General features: G+C 43.0%; 2 protein-coding genes across 2 annotated transcripts in view; one reads left to right on the plus strand and one right to left on the minus strand.

Annotated features, from left to right (window-relative positions):
* The window catches only part of NELFA (negative elongation factor complex member A), a 39,581-nt gene extending 39,356 nt beyond the window's left edge, over positions 1-225 (plus strand). The window contains exon 12 of the mRNA XM_053578008.1: positions 210-225. The gene's annotated coding sequence lies outside the window, so the exon portion shown is untranslated. The remainder of the gene's footprint in view (positions 1-209) is intronic.
* NSD2 (nuclear receptor binding SET domain protein 2) overlaps positions 1-24,529 on the minus strand; it is a 90,608-nt gene that overhangs the window by 17,987 nt on the left and 48,092 nt on the right. Inside the window, 7 exon segments of the mRNA XM_053578004.1 lie at positions 4,220-4,336; positions 5,514-5,783; positions 20,044-20,147; positions 21,905-22,110; positions 22,249-22,405; positions 22,734-22,913; positions 23,873-24,073. Coding sequence (XP_053433979.1) covers positions 4,220-4,336; positions 5,514-5,783; positions 20,044-20,147; positions 21,905-22,110; positions 22,249-22,405; positions 22,734-22,913; positions 23,873-24,073 — 1,235 coding nt within the window.

Raw genomic sequence — 24,529 nt, forward strand, 5'->3', positions numbered from 1 at the left:
ATATATTGATTTATTTTTAACCTTCTCCACATGGTCTTTAGTTCTTTGAGCATATTTAAGATAGCTGTTTTAAAGTCTTTGTCTAGTAGATCTATCATCAGGTCTTTTTTTTAGAGACAGTTCTGATTATTTTTACTTATTTATTCATTTGTTCATTCATTTATTCATTTTGGCTTTTGAATGCATAATATTCTCCTGTTTCTTTGTAGCCTTGACTTTTTTTGTTGTTGTTGAAGACTGGACATTAGAATCAAATAAATATGGTAACTCTAGAAATTAGATTCTCTACCTTACCTTGGGCTTGCTGAGTTTTTGTTACTGTTTTTATTTATTGTTCTTGTTTTCTTTTAATTTTCTTTTCTTTTTTTTTTTTTTGTTGGCCAGGGGTGGGTTTGAACCCACCACCTCCGGCATATGGGACCGGCGCCCTACTCCTTGAGCCACAGGTGCCGCCCTGTTCTTGTTTTCTTTTGATTGTTGTGGGCTACCTCTGTGCCAATAAACAGCCCAAGGTGTAAACTTAAAGTCTTCTCAGGTCTTTTCTGAGCCTGTGCCTTTCCCTAGGCATGCATGGTCACTTTCTAATTTTCCCCACATATGCAGTTGCTTCTGAATATCCTACTGCTTTAATGTCTGGATCTCAAAGGAAAAAAAAAAGAAAAATGAAGATAGGGAGATTGGTGCTTGTTCTTTAAATCCCTTTAAAGTCATTTCACCTGTAGGAGGAGGAACTGACAACATGGAAAGAGGTATACCAACAGTGGCCACCTGCGTCTTTGCACCTGTGTCATCAGCAGCAGCAGTCAGAGATTCAGAGCACAGAGCCTTGTTATTTGGAGGATAGGGTCCTTTTTGCCCATCCTGGCTCCCATGAGCTTCATGCAAGATGCTCAAGGAACATGTGCACATCTGCCTGTCAGGAAGCTGCCATGCCTACTAGTGGTGGCACAAAAAGTAGTTGCTACTGTGCAATGAGCTAAAATGGATCAAAATTAACTACAGTTTACCTTCAAAGACTTTCCCCTGGAAGTTACAGTCCTTCAATAGACCCTAGAGTTCCAAAACAGTGACATCAGAGAAATTCTATCACTGTGACTGTTATCTAGCTGCAGAGGCAAGTTCTTGGTGTCTCCAACTCCACCAGCATTCCAGAATCCTCTAATAACTCTATTTTAAACTCATAGAGTTTTTTATTTTTGTTTTTTGTAGAGTGCCATGGCGTCATAGCTCATAGAAACCTCAAACTCCTGGGCTAAAGGAATCTTTCTGCCTCAGCCTGCCGAGTAGCTGGGTGTATAGGCTCCCACCACAACACCTAGTTTTTCTATTTCTATTTTAGAGATGGGATCTCAGGCTGGTCTCCAACTCCTCCTGCCTCGGCCTCCCAGAGTGCTGAGCCATTGCACCTGGCCCTAACTCCCAGTTTTGTTTGCTTATATCTTCTAGATTTACCTCTTAGTATCTCTTTCTTTTCTTGTGTTCTCTAAACGTTTTCCCATGTTTCTAACCATTTCTAATACACTTCATATCCTTCATTAAACTTAGTCTTGTTACAACAGGTTCTCACTAAAAGTGAAGCCTTCTGTTTGAAAGATCTGCACATAGGGATTCCATCCCATTAGAACATTGAATACAGCTCCTTTTGTGTGTTTTGTTTTTATAGAAAATAGACAAGGTTTGGATTCTTTAAATGTCTCATGTCACAGGCTTTAATCTTTCCTTCACCAGGTACCCAGGTGAATTATAGTGTCAGGGACCAATTTGTGTGTTAAATGCTTAACTTGGCATTCTTACACCATACAAGTAGCTTTGAATTTAGACTCAAAAACATAGTAAGGCATAGGCCTAGGGTTTCAGTTGCTAACAATTTAACCTCCCTTGCTCTCCCATCACCAAATAAAAGAAAGAAGCACATTTGCTGCCTCTTGGAACAAGTTTATTAGGCCTTTCCCTAGGGCTACAACCCTGCAAGGGATCTACGCAGGAACCATCATAAAGCTGTTTATGTAGCAAGCTTGGCCTCATCTGTCATGGGTACTACTAGAGAGTTTCACTGGGGCTTACCCTTTCTCTATAGTTGTTTATTCTTGGTTTTCTGTTCATTTTATTCTTCAGAATCCTTGTTCACCTACTTAATGACTGTGCCAGTGTCTACCTCCTATAGAAGGCATGTGTCAGCAGGGCCCTGAGAGAATATGCTGGTATGTTCTGACAGGCTCAGGAAGGAAGCAACAAGGCCCACACTCTTTTTAAGCAAGTCCTTTTATTTAAAAAAAATGTTATCTGGGCAAGGTGGCTCACGCCTGTAATCCTAGCACTGTGGAAGGCCCAGGCAGGTGCATTGCTTGAGCTCAGGAGTTTGAGACTAGCCTGAGCAAGAGCAAGGGCAAGACCCTATCTCTATTAAAAATAGAAAAACTAGCCCGGCACCTGTAGCCTCAGCTACTTGGGAGGCTGAGGCAAGAGGATCAATTGACCCCAAAACTTTGAGGATCCTGTGAGCTGTGAACTCTACCTAGGGTGACAGAGGGAGACTCAATCTCAACAAATAAATAAATAAAATAAAAAAATTTCAAACCTACAGAATAAAATGAGAGAATAGTACAATGAACACCAGTACACCCTTCAGCCAGATTCACTATTAACTTTTTACCATATTTGCTTTTTCTCTCTACCCGCATATGTATACATATGGGTGGGTATGCATATTATGTTTGTGTATAGTTACACACACATTCTTTCCCTTGATCCTCCAAACACAAGTTACCAAAAGCTGATACTGACACCTAAACATATCTCAAGGCATCCACTACATAGCCACAGCACTCTCCATGCCTGAGAAATTTAACACCAAGAACTTCTTGTCCAAATTAAGATTTCTCCAACTGTCCCTTATAGCTCCCCACTCCTCACCCCAGATTCAAGATCTTAATCAAGATGCATATGTGTCCTCTAGGTTTCTTTAGTTTCTTTTAACCCAGAACCTTTGCCCCTCATGATACTGACCTTGAAGAGTCTAGGCCCCATGACATGCAGTAACACAGATCCCAGTGTGCACCAAGGGTGGGTTCCACTGGGCATAGCTCCCTCCTTCCTGGGTGGGAAGCTTCCCTAAAGACTATCTGATGGGATCCCTGGAACCTTTCTTATTTCCCCTAGGGAAATAAGCAGCCCTTTTCTCTATATCTCATCACATCTTATTTGGGTCTTATCATTCCAAATGTTTGGTCTGTGATCATTTTCTGTCTGATTTTCAAGCACTATCATTCATCTACTGTTTTTACAACAGCCACATAAGGCTGGGCACAGTGGCTCACACCTGTAATCCTAGCACTCTGGTAGGCAGGTGGATTGCCTGAGCTCAGGAGTTCAAGACCAGCCTGAGCAAGAGCAAGACTCCCGTCTCTAAAAGTAGCCAGGCACTGTGGTGGGAGGCTGAGGCAGGAGCATCATTTAAGCCCAAGAATTTGAGGTTGCTGTGAGCTATGATGCCACAGCATTTTACAGAGGGTAACAAAATGAGACTGTGTCTCAAAAATAAACAAATAAAGCCATACTTTCCTAGTACATCGTGAGCCTAAGAGCAACAAAAGCAGGAGAAAATGTATTCTGTCTAGCCTCCTCTCAAATAGCAATGAAGCATCAAGGAGACTGCACCTTCCCAGCTGAAGTTCAATGTGCAAAGGAGATAATGACGCCCCTTCTTCTGAGGCTTTGGTCACTGAAAGAGCTGCCCTAGAAGGCCAGGAAGTATCCACTGGCTGCAGACCTAAGAGCATCTCAGATGTGCTTTCTCATAAACAAGTCATCTCATCCTCCATTTCTAAAGACATTGACCCTCTCTAGCACCTTGGTTCCAAAACGTTTAATAATACGGGCTTCAAACAAGCATTGAAAAACCAAAAAGTCTCCATATGTAACTGAGAAGATGTCAACTTTCATATTCTGCATTTTTCCTTTTTCTTGTCCTGGCCCTTCTTAATATGACACATCACTAGATGTGTGAAGCCCAGGAGGCTCTCAGTGCCCAGAGGCAGTTAGCTCTGGCCTCGGACAACTGCTGCAAGGCACCCTGCACCTCATAAGAAAATGCACAGTTTGAAAAAGCAACCTAGAAGACAAATGATAGCACAGTCCCAGTGCAACGCCCACCTCTACAGGCGAGCCCTTGGCCATGTTCAGAATGTGCAGGACACCAGAACAGCCCTACTCACAGTACCTTGTCTATCGTGAGCATGTAGAAGTGGGTGATGTCATTCTCATGCGCGTGTTTGATTCTTGCCATGCACTCCTCCTCATCAATCAGCTCTCCAACATACTCGTTAACAAATTCTCCCTGGAAAGCAGAAGAACACAGTGATGACAAAGAGCATGCTGACCAATTCTTAGTGTCAGGCCCAGCACATGACCAATTAGGAAAGGGCACTCATATTTCATACCTCAAGTGGGGTCCTACAGAGTCCTCATAAATTAAATTCAAAAGATCTTATATATCTCCCAGAGTGCTAGGGTTATAGGTATGAGCCACTGCACCTGGCCTATTTAAGTATTCTTGAAGTAGCAATATTCCAACCCCTACTTCTTACAATACCTTGCCTTTTAGGAGCACTGTCTGATAACCAGGCTTACACACAACTCACCTTTACATGTTCATTGCCCCAACAGAGAAAATGGTCACAAAGAATGTGACAGGCTCTACAACAAGAGTCTGGGTGAATCAGCAATCCAGAAAGGCAGAGGAACAAGAACACTGGGGGTGTTTGTAAGCGATCCTTTCTGCTGGGGCTGGACTGCACCCAGGGTGCATTTTCTCTGGCTCATGCTATATCTGTCCTGGGGCTTGAGCCCACCCATCCCTCTGCCACGTGGAGGCCTGAGCCCACCCATCCCTCTGCCACGTGGAGGCCTGCGCCCACCCATCCCTCTGCCATGTGGAGGCACACTGGGGCAAGGCAGGGACAAGTAAGTCCATCCATCTCTCTGCACACCAGGAGCACTTGGCAACTCAGTCAGAGCAGGAACAGGGCGCTGGCAGCTTCTGGTTCTAATGATGTGGTCCCAGGCCGTGCCCGACTGCCCTTGTGGGTCACCACCCATCCATGCACCTTCCTGGGGGACTTACCTGCTAATGTATAGGAAAGTGGGTCACTTTTCAGTCTTTCAGTTGATAAAAGCAATTACCATATTCTAACTTAAGGCAAGTTTTAAGAAAATTTTTGAGTTTTAATGCCCATGGATATCTTTCACGTAACATTTAAAAATATTCAATTGTAATGATTCAATTAAAAAAAAATTTTTTTTTAGGGCGGCGCCTGTGGCTCAAAGGGATAGGGCACCAGTCCCATATGCTGGAGGTGGTGGGTTCAAACCCAGCCTCAGCCAAAAACCACAAAAAAAAATAAAAATAAAATAAATTTTTTAAATGTCACTCTGACACAAATGCAGAATCAATAAGCAAGTAAGAAGCCAATGACCCGTAACCCCTGAGAAGCCCAGGAGGGATACGCACACACCTTTCTGATGTCCCTCTTGGCGACCAGGCCCCACCCTTTGCCATCAGTCTTGATGATCTTGGTCTCTGGGTACTGGCGCTTGGTGAAGCACTGGTTCTGGCAGTACTCCCCTGCTGGACACACCTGCGGGTGGCACTCGAACATCAGCATCCTGTTCAAACACTCGGAATCAAAGCCACATGGATTCTCATCTGTGGGCTTACAGTTGCATTTTGGGATTTCAGAAATATCAGCTGTGTAGATTTGGACTTTCCCATAAGGCTTATTCACCTGCAGAGACAAAGTAAGCTGTCTTGGTCCTTGCAGATTCCCCAGCACAGAACTATTGCCCCTTCTAGTGCTCTTTAGCTTCAGAAGCCCAGCTGGGGCACCCCTCACCCAGACCCCCAGAGGAGCTCTTCTCTGTCCTCATAGCACAGGAGGCAGACACGTGACCTTGAAGCCCAATACCCCTGCCCACCCTTTATTTTATCTCAGTGTTTGTGTTCTTCGTTAATGGAAGATAGCTGGCTGGGCACTGTGGCTCACACTGTAACCCTAGCATTCTGGGAGGATCACTTGAGCCCAGGAGTTTGAGACCAGCCTGTGCAACATAGAGAGACTTCACCTCTACAAAAAAATTAAAAGCAATAGCCAGTCATGGTGGTGTGTGCCTGTAGTCCAACCACTTAAAGGCCAAGGTGGGAGGATCACTTGAGCCCAAGAGTTGGAAGCTGCAGTGAGCTGTGATTATGCCACTCCAGCCTGGTAAACAGAGTGAAAAGGGGAGCTGAATCTTAATTATATTTCTGAATGGGACAGCTAAACTTTATTTGACTTGATAGGAAAATAAAGGCTGTGGGTAAAAATCAAATTAAAAGATCATACAGGATATGGTTGAGTCTTACAGACAAGCACCACCCACTATCTCAGAGATTAAACTGGGTGTGCCACTATCTAAACAAAAGAAAATCCATTGCTCCGCACCTGTAGCACAGTGGTTACGGCGCCAGCCACATACACCAAGGGTGGCGGGTTCGAGTCCAGCCTGGGCCAGCTAAAAACTGCAACAAAAAAATAGCTGGGCATTGTGGTGGGCACCTGTAGTTCCAGCTACTTGGAAGGCGGAGACAAGAGAATTGCATAAGCCCAAGAGTTTGAGGTTGCTGTGAGCTGTGATGCCACAGCACTCTACCAAAGGCGACATAGTTAGACTCTGTCTCAAAAAGAAAATCTATAAAGAAGCTAAGCTGTTCCAGACAAGAAAAAATTAACGAAGATCTCTAGATATATGAAAAGTCAAAGTGAAAAGACACCCCAAAAAGAAAACAGAAACTCCATACCAATGAAAACCAATCTAAATGAGAACATTGAAATGATAAAGAATTTTGAATATGGACCATAAGGAAGCTCAATGAAATGCAAAAGAAAATAGAAACCCAACACAAAGAAATCACAAAAACAATCCAGGAAATGAGTGAAAAATTCACTAAAGAAATCAAATTATTAGCTGGGTGTAGCAGCTCACACCTGTAATCCTAGTACTCTGGGAGGCTGAGGTGGGTTGATTGCCTGAACTCAGAAGTTCAAGACTAGCCTGAGCGAGAGTGAGACTCTGTCTCTACTAAAAATAGAAAAACTAGCTGTGAGTAGTGGTAGGCTCCTGAAGGCCCAGCTACTCGAGATTCTGGGGTAGGAGGATCTCTTGAGCCCAAGAGTTTGAGGTTGCTGTAAGCTGTGACTCCACAGCACTCTACCTAGGGTTACACAGTAAGACTCTGTCTAAAAAAAAAAAAATCCCATGTAGCAGCCCACATAGCCTATGGCTAGGAGGAGTGAGAGTTTTAAGAAATACCTGTATAGCTCAATAATGGAACACCTTGGTAAAAAGGGCATAGAGAGGGATTTGCTCCTAACAAGCATAAGAGCTCACAAAATGAGAGCCTTAGTGAATCGGCAGTCTCTATACCTGTGGTGTTGAAAGACACGAGATCAGCCTTATATTAGGCTGGGAGAAGGCTGTCAGGAGCATGTGCATTCTATCACGGACCTGCTTTACTCTGACTCTCTCCTCTCCTGCCTGCAGAACGCCAGCATGGTGTCTCTGCTAAAGATCACCAAGATCTACTAAAGACTAAGATCTATCTTTCTAAGAAGACTGCTTTTCTCTCTCTCTCTCTCTCTCCCTCCTGCTAAAGTAGATAGCCCTCAGGCATCTAAGAAAAAGTGTTCCTGAGCAAGGTAGCTTAGCGTTTTGCATCTGGAACCTAGTTAAACCTGGCCAGTCCCAGGCCCTGACAGTCCTGGACCAGACAAATTTTATGAGACCTACAAAGAAGAACTGCTACCTATGCTGCAGAAAGTATTTCATAACATAGAGAAGGAAGGAATCTTCCCCCGGCTTATCCCACAAAGCCATATCATCTTCATACCAAAGCCTGGAAAGGACACAACAAAAAAAAATTACAGACCATTATCTGTTCTGAATATAAATGCAAAAATTCTCAGTACAATCTCGGTAAACCGAATTCAGCTGCACATCAAAAATAATAATAATAATCCACCACAATTAAGTGGGCTCCTAGAGATGCAGGATGTTTCAGCACATACAGACCCATAACTGTGATTCCCCACATAAACAGAAGCCAAGACAAAGACCATATGATCCTCTTGATAGAAGTAGGAAAACCATTTGACAAAATTCAGCACCTGCTATGATAAGAACTCTTAACAAAATAGGTATAGATGGAACATACCCCAATATTATAAAAGCCATATACAACAGATCCACAGCCAACATCATACTGAACAGAGAAAAACATTCCTGCTTAGAAATGGAACCAGACAAGGTTGCCTAGTGTCACCACTTCTGTTCAACATAGTGCTGGATGTCCTCATCAAAGCAATCAGGCATGAGAAGGAAATCAAGGGTATCAAATGGAGAAAGAAGAGGTTGAACTGCTGTTCTTTGTTGAAGATATGATTTTTGTATCTAGAAAACTACAAGGATTCTACCAAGAGACTTTTGGAATTGATAAATAAACTCAGCAAAGTCTCAATTTACAAATTCAATTGTACACAGATCAGTAGCATTCTTGTATATCAACAACATCAAGCTGAGAATCAGATCAAAGATTCAATACCTTTCACAGTAGCAAATAAAGTAAGTAGAGATATATTTAACTAAGGAAGTGAAAGACCTCTACAGGGAAAACTATTAGACACCGAGGAAGGAAACTGTAGAGGATGGACACAGATGGACAAACACTCATGCTGTGGACTGGCAGAATCAACATTGTTAAAACGTCCATAATACCCAAAATGACTTACAGATTTAGGGCAATCCCCATCAAAACACCAACATCATTATTTGCAGATGTAGAGAAAAATCATTTCATGCTTTTTATGGAATCAGAAAAGACCTGAATAGTCAAAGCAACCTTAAACAAAAAGAACAAATCAGGAGGCATCACTTTGCCAGACTTCAGACAATATCTCAAGGGTACAAGAAACAAAACAGCACAGCACTGGCACAAGCACAAGAGACATAGATCAATGGATCAAAACAGAGAAAGCAGATATGAAACCATCCTCACATTGCCATCTCATCTTTCACAAGGCAGACAATAAATGGTGCTGGGAAAACTGGATAGCCTCATGTAGAAGACTGAAACATGATTCACACCTCTCACCACTCAAAAATTTTTTTGGTCACTCTTTTTTTAATTTTAGGATATTGGGGGTACATGTTTTGTTTACATACTTTGTAGTACGTAACAAAGTTACATACTTTGTTTTCTGCACAAAGTGAGTCAAGGTTATAAGCATGCCCTATAACCATTCACAAAAATTAATTCACAATGTATAACAGACTTAAACTCAAGGTGTGATACTGTTAAGAATTACAGAACAAGCTAGATTGGAAAAACTCTTACAGACACTGGCCTTGGCAAAGAATTTCTGAAGAATATCCCAAAGGCAATCACACCACCACCACCAATAAATAAATGGGACCTAATAAATTAAAAAGCTTCTGCACAACCAAGGAAACAATCAACAGAGTAAATGGACAACCTACAGAATAGGAGAAAACATTTGCATGCTATACATCCGATGAAAGGGCTGATAACCAGAATCTACAAAGAATTCATGCAAATCAGCAAGAAGACATCGAAGACACCTGTTAAAAGGGGGCAAAAGACGTGAACAGAAACTTTTCAAAAGAAGATAGACTAATGGCCAATAAACATGAAAAAATGCCCAATGTCTCTAAATCATCAGAGAAATGTAAATCAAAACCACAACAATATATCACCTAACTCCAGTGAGAATAGCTTTTATCCAAAAGTTCCAAAACAAGAAATGGTAATGTGGATGCAGAGAGAAAGGAACACTTACACACTGCTTGGGGAGCTGCAAACTAGTACAGCCTCCATGGAAAATGGCATGGAGACACCTCAGAGAACTAATAGTAGACCTACCATTTGACCCAGCAATCCCACTACTGGGTATTTTACCCAAAGGGGAAAAAAAAAATCATTCCTTAATGATTTGCATTGAATGTTTATAGCACTACAACTCAAAATCACAAGATGTGAGGGCGGTGCCTGTGGCTCAGTCAGTAGGGCGCTGGCCCCATATACCGAGGGTGGCGGGTTCAAGCCCGGCCTCGGCCAAACTGCAACCAAAAAATAGACAGGCGTTGTGGCAGGTGCCTGTAGTCCCAGCTACTTGGGAGGCTGAGGCAAGAGAATCGCTTAGGCCCAGGAGTTGGAGGTTGCTGTGAGCTGTGGGAGGCCACGACACTCTACTGAGGGCCATAAAGTTAGACTCTGTCTCTACAAAAAAAAAAAAAAAATCACAAGATGTGGAAAAAACTAAAGGACCCAATCAATACATAACAGGATTAATACAATGTGGTGTGTGTACTCCATGGAGTATTACTCAGCCATAAAAAAAAAAAAAAGGTAACCTGGGCGGTGCCTATGGCTCAAAGGAATAGGGCGCCAGCCCCATATGCCAGAGGTGGCGGGTTCAAACCCAGCCCCGGCCAAAAACTGCAAAAAAAAAAAGTGGTAACCTAAGACTTTTTTTCCTTCCCTTTTTTCTTACTCAGGCCCAGGTGAGGTTTGAACTTGCCACCCCTGGTATGCAGGGCTGGCACTCTAACCACTGAGCTACGGTGCCCAGCTAGGCCTGTGTTTTTCTTTCTTTCTTTTTTTTTTTGGTAGAGACAGAGTCTCACTGTACCGCCCTCCGGTAGAGTGCCGTGGCATCACACGGCTCACAGCAACCTCTACTCTTGGGCTTACGTGATTCTCTTGCCTCAGCCTCCCCAGCAGCTGGGACTACAGGCGCCTGCCACAACGCCTGGCTATTTTTTTGTTGCAGTTTGGCCGGGGCAGGGTTTGAACCCACCACCCTGGGCATATGGGGCCGGCGCCCTACTCACTGAGCCACAGGCGCCGCCCCTTTCTTTTTTTTTTTTTTCTTTTGCCTAATATCTTGTTTAACAACCTGCATTGAACTGGAGACCATCCCACCATCTCGTAAGTGAAGTATCACAAGAATGGAAAAACAAACACCACATTTGCTCACTTTTAAATTGGAACTAAATGATCAACATCCATGTGTATATATGGTAGTAAAATTCAATGGAAATCAAGCAGGTGAAAGAGGGAAGGCAGGGATGATTAAATTCACACCTAAGAGGTACATTCCACACTACCTGGGAAATGGACACAATTATAACCTTGGCTTCAACTGCATAAAAGTAACACATGCAAGCAAAATGTTTGTACCCCTGTAACATTCTGAAATAAAGATAAATAAATAATAAAAGTTATGAAATAACTCATGCGTTGTAGTAACAATAAAGAGTTAATATTGGCTGTGATAACCTAAAAAGAAATATTCTTCCATTCCCCTTTGTTGGATTCCACCTTTACCTAGACTCCTTCTGAGCAGCCTGAACTTTTCCAGGCTCTTTGACACCAGGCAAGTAGTGAAGGAGTGGGCAACTTCTACCTCCCAACATGAAATTTAAAAATTGGTATTCTGGTATAGGGTTAAGGCTTTCTGTTCCTATGGTTTTTGCTATTTCTAGAATGTTATATTTATGTTTTTGTTTTGAGACAGTCTCACTTTGTCACCCTTGGTAGAGTGCTGTGGCATCACAGCTCACAGCAACCTCAAAATCTTGGGCTTAAGCGATTCTCTTGCCTCAGCCTCCAAAGTAGCTGGGACTACAGGCGCCCACTACAACGCCCGGCAATTTTTTTTTATTGTTGCAGTTGACATTGTTGTTTAGCAGGCCTGGGCTAGGCTCAAACCCACTACCCTCAGTGTATGTGGCTGGTGCCGTAACCACTGAGCTATGGGTGCCGAGCCTAGAATGTTATATTTATGGAATATCTTAAGTACAGCTGCATTCTAAAAAATAATAAAAAGAAATCAAATTAAACAGAAAAATTTTAATTAAAAAAAAAAGAAAAAGAGGGTGGTGCCTATGGCTCAGTAAGTAGGGCGCCAGCCCCATATACCAAGGGTGGCGGGTTCAAACCCAGCCCCGGCCAAACTGCAACAAAAAAAACAATAGCTGGGCGTTGTGGCAGGCGCCTGTAGTCCCAGCTGCTCTGGAGGCTGAAGCAAGAGAATTGCATAAGCCCAGGAGTTGGAGGTTGCTGTAAGTCCTGTGATGTCATGGCACTCTACTGAGGGTGGTAAAGTGAGACTCTGTCTCTACAAAAAATAAACAAATAAATAAAATAAAAAAGAAAAAGAGACGACAGCATAGTGCAGGGTGTCTAGCAAATGCCTGACCAGAATTCCCTTGAACAGCTTCCCAGCTGTCTGTCTGAGCCTCCTCAGTCATCTCTGGCCACTTGAGAGGACCCCAGGGAGGGTGTAGTTCCTGCCCTCAACCATACACTTTATTGGCATAGAGGGAACAACCAAATGATGCTAGTGGTGGACAGAGCTGGGAGGAACTAAAGTGTAAATGGGAAGGAAGCAAGATGCCATCCCTTTGAAGACACAGGGAGACAGCGAGAGACTTCTGGACCCCAGGAAGAGGACAAAAGCAGTGGAGAACTGGCAAGTGGTTGTGTGCATGCCTTTGGTCTGAGGCCATGGCTGCCATAGCTGTAATCACAACAGCAGCGAGACTACAAACAGGGAAGCCATTCCCTGTGGGCTGTTTGGTTTTTTTAGACTTGGGCACTTGGATGAACTACCTTGAGAGAAATTTGGCAAGAGTTCGGATGACTTTAAGCGTTGTCTAGGGCCTCGGACTCAGCTGCTGAGCCTGAACAGAGCTAATCTTGTTCATCTGTGGGCTGCGCGTAGCCATTGTGGGAGAACTGCCCCTGAAGGCCCTGCCCTCAGGGTTGCAGAATGAGACTTGGGCTGGGAGACCTAGGGTGAGTGATCTAGTGACTGAGCAGTACCAAAGGCTGCTGGAGAAGAGTGGTGATTTCAGTGTTTGGCAGTAGCAGCTAACAGCTACCACCCTCAGGGGCATGGAGTAAGACCAGTTTTGGCGCACTAGCTAAGCGGGTAAGCCACTTCAGGAGAGATCCCAGTGACAAGTACTTTCCTGGGAAAGCTTCTGCTTAGCCAAGTTTATCAGTTTAAAGTGTCTTTTAAGTGGGCTGAGGAGAGATTTAGGCTCTCAACCCCGCGGGATTCGAGAAATCAGCAGAGGTCTCCAGTCTCCCATCTCATACTGCTGTTATCAGCACTGTGATTAACAACTCATACCCCAGAAGATCACCTATTTCCCAGACAATATTCCGCAAGATATATATACTGTTTTGTTTTTGGTATTTTTTTTATTTCAACATTTCCCTCTAGATTTTTCTTTCTTTTCTTTCTTCATGTTTCTAGTTTAAATATAATTTTCCATTGTTGCCTTCTTTAATAATGAGGACTTCATTTTTGCTAGTGTTTCTGCCCCTGTTATTTGGTTTTTCCCCCAATTTTACACCATAAAGTTTTCTGTTTGTTTTGGTTTGATTTTTAGTATTTTTGTCTTTCCTCTCTATTTGGTGGAGGTGGGGTACTGTGTCTGAACAGGCTGGCAAAAGGCTGGCAAAGAGCTGCTGACCTCAAGGGAACCACCCAACCCAGCACCCCCAGAAGTTAGGGGGTTTTAAGGTTGGGTCAAAGTACCTTACTGTACACCTTTATACTCCTGTCTCCCTCCTTCTGTGCCTCTCTTCTTTTTGTCAATATTCCCTTTTACTCACCCCCTTTCCTTTCTCTTTCTCTTTTTTTTAAAATCTTTTTTCCCTTCTTGCTCTTCAGTCTTCTCATCCTTTTGGTCCTGTACCAAAAGGACTCATAGAAACCTTAGGCCAGAGGCACAGCAACTTAAAAAGCAAGAGTAAGTGAAAGGAAAATTAGGGCAAGGAAACTGATGAAAGAAAACACTCATGAGGAAGACACAGCAGAAAAATCCTGGCAACATGAAAAACCAGTCCAGAGCAATCCCCACCATGGACTGTGAGGTAGGAACTACAAAGGATTCCACCTATAAAGAAATGTTAGAAATGACAGAAGGGGAATATAAAATATAGATATGAAAACAAGGAAGGAAATTGCTGAGAAAGTGGAAAATAATCAACAAACCATGAATAACATTGCTGAGAAAGTGGAAAATAACCAAAAGGAAATCCAAAAACAGAATCAAATAAGAGATGAATGATATGAAGACTATAGAAAGGATATAGCAGAGCTGAAGGAACTGAAGCAGTCCATTAGGGAACTTAAAGATGCAACAGAAAGTATTACCAACAGATTAGACCATGCAGAAGAAAGAATCTCAGAGATAGAGGACAAAGCTCTTGATATATCTCAGTAGTTAAAGAGTCAGAAAAGAAGAGAGAGAAAGAAGAAAGTTCACTGACAGAATTAAGGGACTTTATGAAGTGCTCAAACATATGAGTTATAGGTATCCCAGAAGGGAAAGAAGAAGGCCCCAGAGGAATGGAAGCCATACTAGAGAATATTATAAATGAAAATTTCCCAAATATCACCAAAGATTCTGACACAGTCCTTTCAGAGGGATATCGGACCCCAGGTTGCCTCAACTCTAATACAGCTTCTCCAAGAAACATTTTGATGAACTTGTCCAAAATCAAGGCAAAAGAAAAGATTTTGCAAGCTGCCAGGAGTAAGTACCAGTTGACTTACAGGGGAAAATCCATCAGGGTTGACTGTAGACTTCTCTAATGAAACTTTTGAAACCAGAAGACGATAGTCATCTACTTTTAATCTACTTAAACAGAACAATTTCCAGCCAAGAATTCTATATCCCACTATGCTAAGTTTTAAAATTGATGGAGAAATCAAATCTTGTACTGATATGCAAACATTGAGGAAATTTGCCACAACAAGACCAGATCGACAGGAAATACTTCAACCTGTTCCACACACTGACCATCACAATGGACCTTCAGCAAGGTAAACACCCAGAAATTAAAGGACAGAACCTAGCTTCCACAATGATGCAAAAGACAAAACTAAGCAATGGACTTACACAAAATAAGATGAACAGAATGCTACCACACTTATCAATTATCTCAATAAATGTTAATGGCTTGAATTCCCCACTGAAGAGGCGTAGATTGGCTGATTGGATTAAAAAACACAGCCACCCATTTGCTGTCTGCAGGAAACACACCTAGCTTCAAAAGACAAATTAAAACTCAGAGTTAAGGCTTGGAAGACAATTTTTCAGGCAAACGGAATTCAGAAGAAAAGTGGGGTTGCAATCTTATTTTCAGATACATGTGGATTAAAAGCAACTAAAGTCAAAAAAGACAAAGATGGTCAATTCATATTGGTCAAGGGAAAAATACAAGAAGACATTTCAATTCTAAATATTTATGCACCCAATTTAAATGCTCCCAGATTCTTGAAACAGACCTTAATTAGTCTGAACAATATGATTTCCTATAACACCATGATAACAGGGGACTTTAATACTCCTTTTACAGAGCTGGACAGATCCTCTAAACAGAAATTAAACAAAGATATAAGGAACTTAAATGAAACCCTAGAACAACTGTGCTTGATAGACGTATATAGAACACTCCATCCCAAAGCTAAAGAGTATAAATTTTTCTCATCGGCCCATGGAACATTCTCCAAAATTGATCATATCCTAGAACACAAAACAAACCTCAACAGAATCAAAAGAATTGAAATTTTACCTTGTATTTTCTCAGACCAAAAGGCACTAAAGGTGGAACTCAACTCCAACAAAAATGTTCAACCCTTCACAAAGGCATGGAAATTAAACAACCTTATGCTGAAAGACAGTTGGGTGCAGGAAGAAATAAAACAGGAAATTATTAACTTCCTTGAGAATAATAACAATGAAGACACAAGCTACCAAAACCTGTGGGATACTGCAAAAGCAGTTTTGAGAGGAAAATTCATCGCTTTAGATGCCTACATTCGAAAAACAGAAAGAGAGCACATCAACAATCTCACAAGCTATCTTATGGAATTGGAAAAAGAAGAACAATATAAGCCCAAACCCAGCAGAGAAAAGAAATATCCAAAATTAAATTGGAGATTAATGAAATTGAAAACAAAAGAATCATTCAGAAAATTAACAAAACAGGAGTTGTTTTTTTGAAAAAATAAGTAATATAGATAAACCTTTGGCCAGACTAACTAGAAACAAAAAACTAAAATCTCTAGTAACCTCAATCAGAAATGATAAAAGGGAAATAACAACTGATGCCACAGAGATACAAGAAATCATCTCTGAATACTACCAGAAACTCTATGCCCAGAAATTTGACAATGTGAAGGAAATGGATCAATATTTGGAATCACCCCCTCTCCCTAGAGTTAGCCAGGAAGAAATAGATCCCCTGAACAGTCCAATTTCAAGCACTGAGATCAAAGAAACAATAAAAAATCTCCCAACAAAAAAATGCCCTGGTCCAGATGGCTTCATACCAGAATTCTATCAAACCTTCAAAGAAGAGCTTATTTCATTTTATTTATTTATTTGTGTGTGTGTGTGGTTTTTGGCCAGGGCTGGGTTTGAACCCGCCATCTCCAGCATATGGGACCAGTGCCCTTCCCCTTTGAGCCACAGGCGCCGCCCAGAAGAGCTTATTTCTATACTGCAGAAATTATTACAAAAAATTGAGGAAGAAGGAATCTTCCCCAATACGTTCTACAAAGCAAGCATCACCCTGATACCAAAACCAGGAAAAGACCCAACTAAAAAGAACTTCAGACAATTTCACTAACGAATATAGATGCGGAAATTCTCAACAAAATCCTACCCAATAGATTACAACTTATCATCAAAAAAGTCATACATCATGATCAAGTAGATTTCATCCCAGGGATGTAAGGCTGGTTTAATATACACAAGTCCACAAACATTATTCACCATATCAACAGAAGCAAATAACAAAGACCATAGGATCCTCTTAATAGATGCAGAAAAAGCATTTGATAAAATCCAGCATCCTTTTCTAATTAGAACACTGAAGAGTATAGGCATAGGTGGCACATTTCTGAAACTGATTGAAGCTATCTATGACAAACCCACAGCCAATATTTTACTGAATGGAGTAAAACTGAAAGCTTTTCCTCTTAGAACTAGAACCACGCAAGGTTGTCCTCTGTCACCTTTACTATTCAACGTAGTGCTGGAAGTTCTAGCCAATACAATTAGGCAAGACAAGGAAATAAAGGGCATCCAAATGGGAGCAGAGGAGGTCAAACTCCCCCTCTTTGCTGACTATATGATCTTATACTTAGAGAACCCCAAAGACTCAACCACAAGACTCCTGGAAGTCATCAAAAAATATAGTAATGTCTCAGGATATAAAATCAGTGTCCACAAGTCAGTTGCCTTTGTATACACCAATAACAGTCAAGATGAGAGGCTAACTAAGGACACAACTCCCTTCACCATAGCATCAGGAATATACCTAACAAAGGAGGTGAACGACCTCTATAAAGAAAATTATGAAACCCTAAGAAAGGAAATAGCAGAGGATATTAACAAATGGAAGAACATACCATGCTCATGGATGGGAAGAATCAACATTGTTAAAATGTCCATACTTCCTTGGGGCGGCGCCTGTGGCTCAAGGAGTAGGGTGCTGGTCCCATATGCTGGAGGTGGCGGGTTCAAACCTAGCTCCGGCCAAAAACCGCAAAAAAAAAAAAAAAATGTCCATACTTCCCAAAGCAATCTACTGATTCAATGCCATCCCTATTCATACACCAACATCATACTTTGAAGATTTGGAAAAAACGATTCTGCGTTTTGTATGGAACCAGAAAAAAACGCATATAGCTAAGGCAGTTCTTAGTAATAAAAACAAAGCCAGAGGCATCAGCATACCAGATTTTAGGCTGTACTACAAGGTCATAGTGGTCAAGAAAGCCTGGTGCTGGCACAAAAATAGAGATGTAGACATTTGGAATTGAATAGAAAACCAGGAAATGAAACTAACATCTTACAACCACCTAATCTTTGATAAAACAAACAAGAGCATACACTCGGGGAAAGACACCCCTATTCAATAAATGGTGTTGGGAGAACTGGATATCCACATGTAAAAGACTGAAACTGGACCCACACCTTTCTCCACTCACAAAAATTGATTTGAGATGGATAAAGGAATTAAATTTAAGGCATGAAACAATAAAAATCCTCAAAGAAAAATAGGAAAATTACTTGGCGATACTGGCCTGGGGAAAGACTTTATGAAGAAGACTTCCATGGCAATTGCAACAACAAAAAAAATAAACAAATAGGACTTAATTAAACTGAAAAGCTTCTGTACAGCTAAGGAGACAACAACCAAAGCAAATATACAACCTACAGAATGGGAAAGGGTATTTGCATATTTTGAATCAGACAAGAGCTTGATAACTAGGATCTATAGTGAACTCAAATTAATCCACATGAAAAAAGCCAACAATCCCATATATCAATGGGCAAGAGACATGAATAGAACCTTCTCTAAAGAAGACAGCCATTAAAAAAGATGGAGAGTTTACAGCCTTTGTATTAACCTGGATAGAAGTGGAACACATTATTCTTAGTAAAGCATCACAAGAATGGAGAATCATGAATCCTATGTATGCAATTTTGATGTGAGGATAATTAATAACCTAGTACATAGTGGGTGGGTGGGGAGTGGGGTCTCGGTTGTGACACACTACTTTGAGACAAGACACAATTGTAAGAGGGACTTTACCTAATAAATGCAATCACTGTGACCTGGTTTCTTTTACCCTCAATGAATCCCCAACAATAAAAATAAAATAAAGTGCATTATGGGGGCAAGACATGATTGCAAGAGGGACTTTGCCTAACAATTGCAATCAGTGTAACCTGGCTTATTGTACCCTCAATGAATCCCCAACAATAAAAAAAAAATAATAAAATAAAATAAAGTGCAAATGGACAGTGTCACGGAAGGCGAGGTAGGCCAGCCTAGTGGCCATGCCTGTTGTCCCAGCACTCTGGGCTCACAAGTTCGAGACCAGCCTGAGCCAAAGCAAGACATCATCTCTAAAAATAGCCAGGCACCGTGGCAGGTGCCTGTAGTCCCAGCTACTTGGGAGGCTGAGACAAGAAGATCACTGGAGTCCAAGAGTTTGAGGTTGCTGTGAGTTATGACGCCACAATACTCTACTGAGAGCATCAAAGTGAGGCTCTGTCTCAAAAAAAACAAAAACGTCATGGCAGAAGACGCCCTTCTGCTGCTGTGGCACGATAGACGATACAGCACTCAGGACAGCTGCAACTATTCCACAAGAATCTTAAGGAACATGCCCTCTGATCTGTAATTCTATTTCTGGGAAGTCATCCCAAAGAAACTATTATAAAGAGATGAGCCCAGAGGATGCTTTCTTTATACACAGAGGTACTGACTGCAGCCCACAGCCACAAGGCCGCTGGTGGCCCTTGTGTCACTGGGCCACACTCGAGGCCCTGGGTGGTGGGACTCGGTGGTACATGCCCTTTTTTGCAGACTGCTCTGGGCGACATGAAGCTCTCACAAAGCCACACTTGGGGACGCTGGACACAAGCTTCCCATCGGGCTCTCTGCCGTAAACAAAGGACAGCAGAGTTGTCTCACAGCCTTGTGGTCATCACACCTTTGAGGCAGGAAGATCATGCTGTCTCGGCCTCGTTGACTGAGCCACACTGAGGGTGAAACTAGCCATGACAGACCCACTCTTATCTGAGCTTATCTCTAGCACTTGGTGACAGCATGGTCCAGGTGGGGGGCTGGTCCCTCAGCTCCACTTGCTCTAGACAGCTGAACAGAACTGTCATTCCAGCCCTTCTCTGGCCACCAAGCTGAGCCTCACACTCTAAGGCAAAATCAAGTCCCCCCCATAGACCATATGGCCCCGCACACAGTCAACCTATGTGAAAAAGACACATAGTTGGTGGTGACAGCATTAGCAATTTTCCTGTAGTGTCCTCTTCAGCCAGCCTGTGCAGGCGCACGCCTGCATGCACACACACAGAGCTCTGACGTGTCACCTTGATGTGCTTGTAGGGTGGGGGCTTGCGTTCACTCTCCTGTGTTTCTCGGGCTTCCCTTTGAAGTTTAATTTCACGAAAACGAGCTTCAGCTTCTTGCAGAGCTGAAAAGTCAATGAAATGTGAGTAAAGATTTTAGTAAATAAATACATCTATCTTTTAAGCTCAATAGTTTAATGACTTACTCTAAATTCCACTGGTTAGTACAGTTTCTAGTTCCCATAAAGCTAGAGGTTATGGGGTGGCACCTGTAGCTCAAGTGGCTAAGGTGCCAGCCACATACACCAGAGCTGGCAGATTCTAATCCAGCCTGGGCCTGCCAAACAATGACAACCACACACACACACACACATAGCTGGGCATTGTGGTGGGCACCTGTAGTCCCAGCTACTCAGGAGGCTGAGGCAAGAGAATCACTTAAGCCCCGGAGTTTGAGGTTGCTATGAGCTGTGACGCCATGGCACTCTACCCAGGGCAATAGCTTGAGGCTCTGCCTCAAAAAGAAAAAAAAAGCCAGAGCTTATGGAAAACTGTAAAAAGGCAAATGTTTTAAATGCTTTAAATTTTTTATTTTTTGCATTTTTTTTGGCCAGGGCTGGGTTTGAACCCGCCACCTACGGCATATAGGGCCAGCACCCTTCTCCTTTGAGCCAGAGGCACCACCCTAAATGCTGTAAAAATTTTTTAAACAGAAGAGTGTCAGTATCATCCAAGTGGCTGGTGGACCCTAGGCACTGCTTTGCACCAGTTTCAGCAGCTCTTTGCAAGAAGACCCCAAGTGGGCTTCTGTTGGGCACTCCCTACCTCTGCTGTGATCTGAGGACTAAGCACCAGATGAACACCCAGGACTCAGTGTCCTAAGATGGAACTTTGAGAAAGAAAATGCAACTTTGTTTCTGAGAGGTGAACCACAGACTCTAGCAAGAGGAAACACAAACAACCAAAATCTGTCCAGAAAGGACAGCTGTGCCCTGCCGTCTGCCTTGTCTGGACAGCTGCCGGCATCACTAATGAGTCTGCCTCTACAGGACATGTCCAGAGTGAGGGGACCCCAGGGCTTACCAGCTGACTGCCACACCAAACACAGTAGGCCACCTCTCATTTGCAGTATCTTTCCCTCTTAATTTTTGAAAGAACACCCAACTGTGGCTCCTCTGCTTCTGTCCTGGCTTTGGGATCAGAAGCAGAGCACTCTTGTCCACCCACTCCACCAGACGCCTCGTGAGGCCCTGATGCCCAGCTCTGCCTGTTGAAAGGAAAAGGGACCCACAGAGAGTCAGGTTTATACAGTCTAAGTAGGGGTCCTCAAACTGCGGCCCGCGGGCCACATGAGGCGATATGATTGTATTTGTTCCCATTTTGTTTTTTTACTTCAAAATAAGATATGTGCAGTGTGCATAGGAATTTGTTCATAGTTGTTTTTTTTAAAACTATAGTCCGGCCCTCCAACAGTCTGAGGGACAGTGAATTGGCCCCCTGTTTAAAAAGTTTGAGGACGCCTGGTGCTAGAGAATAGGAGACTCTCCTCCAAGCCTGCATATTAAACGTAGCAAAGCTAGAAAACTTTTTGTGAATTGGTACTAAAAGTAACTTCTTTTAAAAATAGCCTCACTGCATGTTAATGAAATTAATCATGAACTAACAACACACCAGTTAATAGTGTATCTTGTTCCATTCCAAGCCTCAACAAATATAAATCAATCTGCAAACTTACTTTTTTTTTTTTTTTTTCCCAATTTAAAAGTACAGATAGAATGCTTAGTCCAGGATTTTCTACAAGGAAGAAATTTCAAAAAGCAGAGATCAGGGTTAACAAAGCTCACGAGAGTGCTACCCACTCTCTGTCTGGAAATCTCCATACCGTTTTTGAAGACTCTTCCGATCCCTCTGACCCCCTGGTAGCGACTGCCCCGGTCCCCCTCCATGTACGGGAACACTCGAGCCTGATGCGTCCAGTAATAATCTTTAGACCCAAAGAAAAACACAGGGAATTCTCCAATCTCGTGCTTCATTTTCTGAATATTTGGGGGAACATTTTTGGGATGGCAAACTTCTGCCGGCCACCATCTATTATAAATATTAAAAACAGGATTCACAGACTCTTCAGAGAGAGTGACAATAATTTCAATACGTTAAGTACTGTAAAGTAAAACAAACACATTTCAACAAAAACAGACACAAAAGCAGACAATTCTGTCCTCACACCTGTAGTTCCCAAGTTTAACCCAGATGATATCTTGGAAGTGCAATCTCTTCCCAGCCCTGCAGTCGTTACAGAACCAGCTGCCATCAGGCATCTCGATGTTCAGGCAGTCAGGGTGGAAGGCTGCCGGGCAGGACTCACAGCACAGGAGGCTCCCCCCTGCAAAAGAGGTGAGGTGGGTCCAGCCTGCCCAGCGCAGTTGGCCCAGCGGCCGCTCTTCACAGTCCAGAGCTACTGCATGTTTGTCTCTTCAACATCAGTTTAAAAGTGGTAAGATAAAAACTAATTTTATTTTTACCAATTTCCCATAAATCTGTGAAATGACCACAGTGAATGTGGAAATATCATGCTACACTAGCAGATATGAAGACATGGAAAACTTGAACATCAATGAGCAAAGCATGGATAAGGTGAGTACAGGCCTCCGAGGGTGTAGGTCGGGCTGCATGGCGAGGAGCCGTGCATGGCTGGCACCCCAGGCCCTTACCTTTAGAGCACACGAAGCACCAGCTCACGTTGACATGGGCATGGTGCCTCTTCCCCTTGTGAGCGGTGAAGTGGGATGTGCAGACGATGCTGTTGGAAGCGATGACTGAGCACCCTGCTGCCAGACAGGCATCTCCTCCATGATAGGCAACAGGGCAGCGCACACAGCGCATCATTTTACCTGCGAGCAAGAGACACACCCTGAGACTCCAGATGCTGCCCACTTTACAGCTGCTCAGCTTACCTCTGCAAATGTGAAAAGTTAAAGCAGAAAGAAACTCCAGGTATTTGATAAAAATACCTTTCAACAAGGCAAAGGGGCTTCAAGACTATGTTTAAAACGATGAGCGTGCTGGCTCACGCCTATAATCCTAGCACTCTGGGAGGCAGAGGTGGGCAGACGGCTTGAGCTCAGGAGTTCAAAGCCAGCCTGAGCAATAGTGAGATCCTGTCTCTACTAAAAACAGAAAAACTGAGGTAAGAGGATTATTTGAGCCCAAGAACTTAAGGTTGCTATGAGCTATAAGGTCATAGCACTCTGTCAGGGAGCCAGAGTTGAGGCATTGTCTCAAAACAAAAAACTATGCTTAAGAAAATAGTAAAGCATCTGAACTGCATACTCTAAAATAAAGTCCCCGAGCACTTCTCAGCCTGGCATGGCTGGAATATGGGCATTTGGGTGGCTGCCCCATGCACTGTGTGATGTTTAGCAGTGTCCCTGGCTTCTGCTTACTAGACTTCGACCTCCTGGGCATTATCAAATGTCCCCCAGAGGGCAAAACTGACCCTGGTGGAGAACCCCTGAAGTCAGGAGACCTGCCACCCTCAATCCCATATACCTAATGTTAAATAATGCAAATATCACTTGATCTAAAACTGTTTTTCTTATATATGAAAGGCCATGAAAAACATACTAATCTATCAAAATGGTTCAAAGGTTGCCTCATTCCTAAAATTAAAAATGATATCAGGAGGGAGAGGAAGCAAATGGGGGGCGGGGTCCTCTTTGTCAATGGAAACCCTAACCCAACCTGCACCAAGTCAGTAACGAGGATTGATGGATCTATGTGACAAACCCCCAAACTGCTACATCACGCCCACCGCCACCACACCTGTGGGCCTGTGCAGGCACAGCTGTACCTTTCGACGGCCTTGGGTTTGCAGGGTTTGAAGCATGGCAGCTCACACAGCTATGCAGGGGGCAGCGGAAGCCTCGGCTCTCAAACACAGTCAGAGGGAATTTCCTCACACAGGCCTCATGGTAAAACTTCCCACACTGAGTCACAACACAGCGCTTAACGTCTGTCTTGCTCTCCTTACACACAAAACACGAGTGAATCCCTAGCAAATGTTAAAGAAAGAGGTGGAGAGAGAAGAGCAAACAACAAGAATTAAGTTACAGTTCTAAGCCACCAAATCCAGCAACTCTCCTGTGGAGGCAGCCTCTCCTGCTAAAACATCTGGCTCTGTTTCCAACCTTGCTGACTAGTCCAGGCATTCTTCAGGGAAAAAATCCAGCCATCAAGAGTTACCTTGGTGTGATCTGAGCTCCAGCTTCACCTGAAACACAGGGAAGTTGTACTTGGCAGCCTAGCTGGGAGGCTCACTCTAATGGCAAGAGCTCACGGGAAGGTGCTTCTGAAGAAAGGCTCATCCCCTTCGGGAGCAGCCAGCCAGCTTGTGGCCCTTCATGATCACTGGCAGAAACCCTCAGAGGAGAGGAGCTGCTGCCAAGCTGCCTTGGCTCAGGACTCCCACGGCATCTCCTTGACCCAGGATGTTCTCTGACAAGAGCAA

The sequence above is a fragment of the Nycticebus coucang genome, chromosome 23 (assembly GCF_027406575.1).
Source record: "Nycticebus coucang isolate mNycCou1 chromosome 23, mNycCou1.pri, whole genome shotgun sequence".
NCBI lineage: Eukaryota > Metazoa > Chordata > Mammalia > Primates > Lorisidae > Nycticebus > Nycticebus coucang.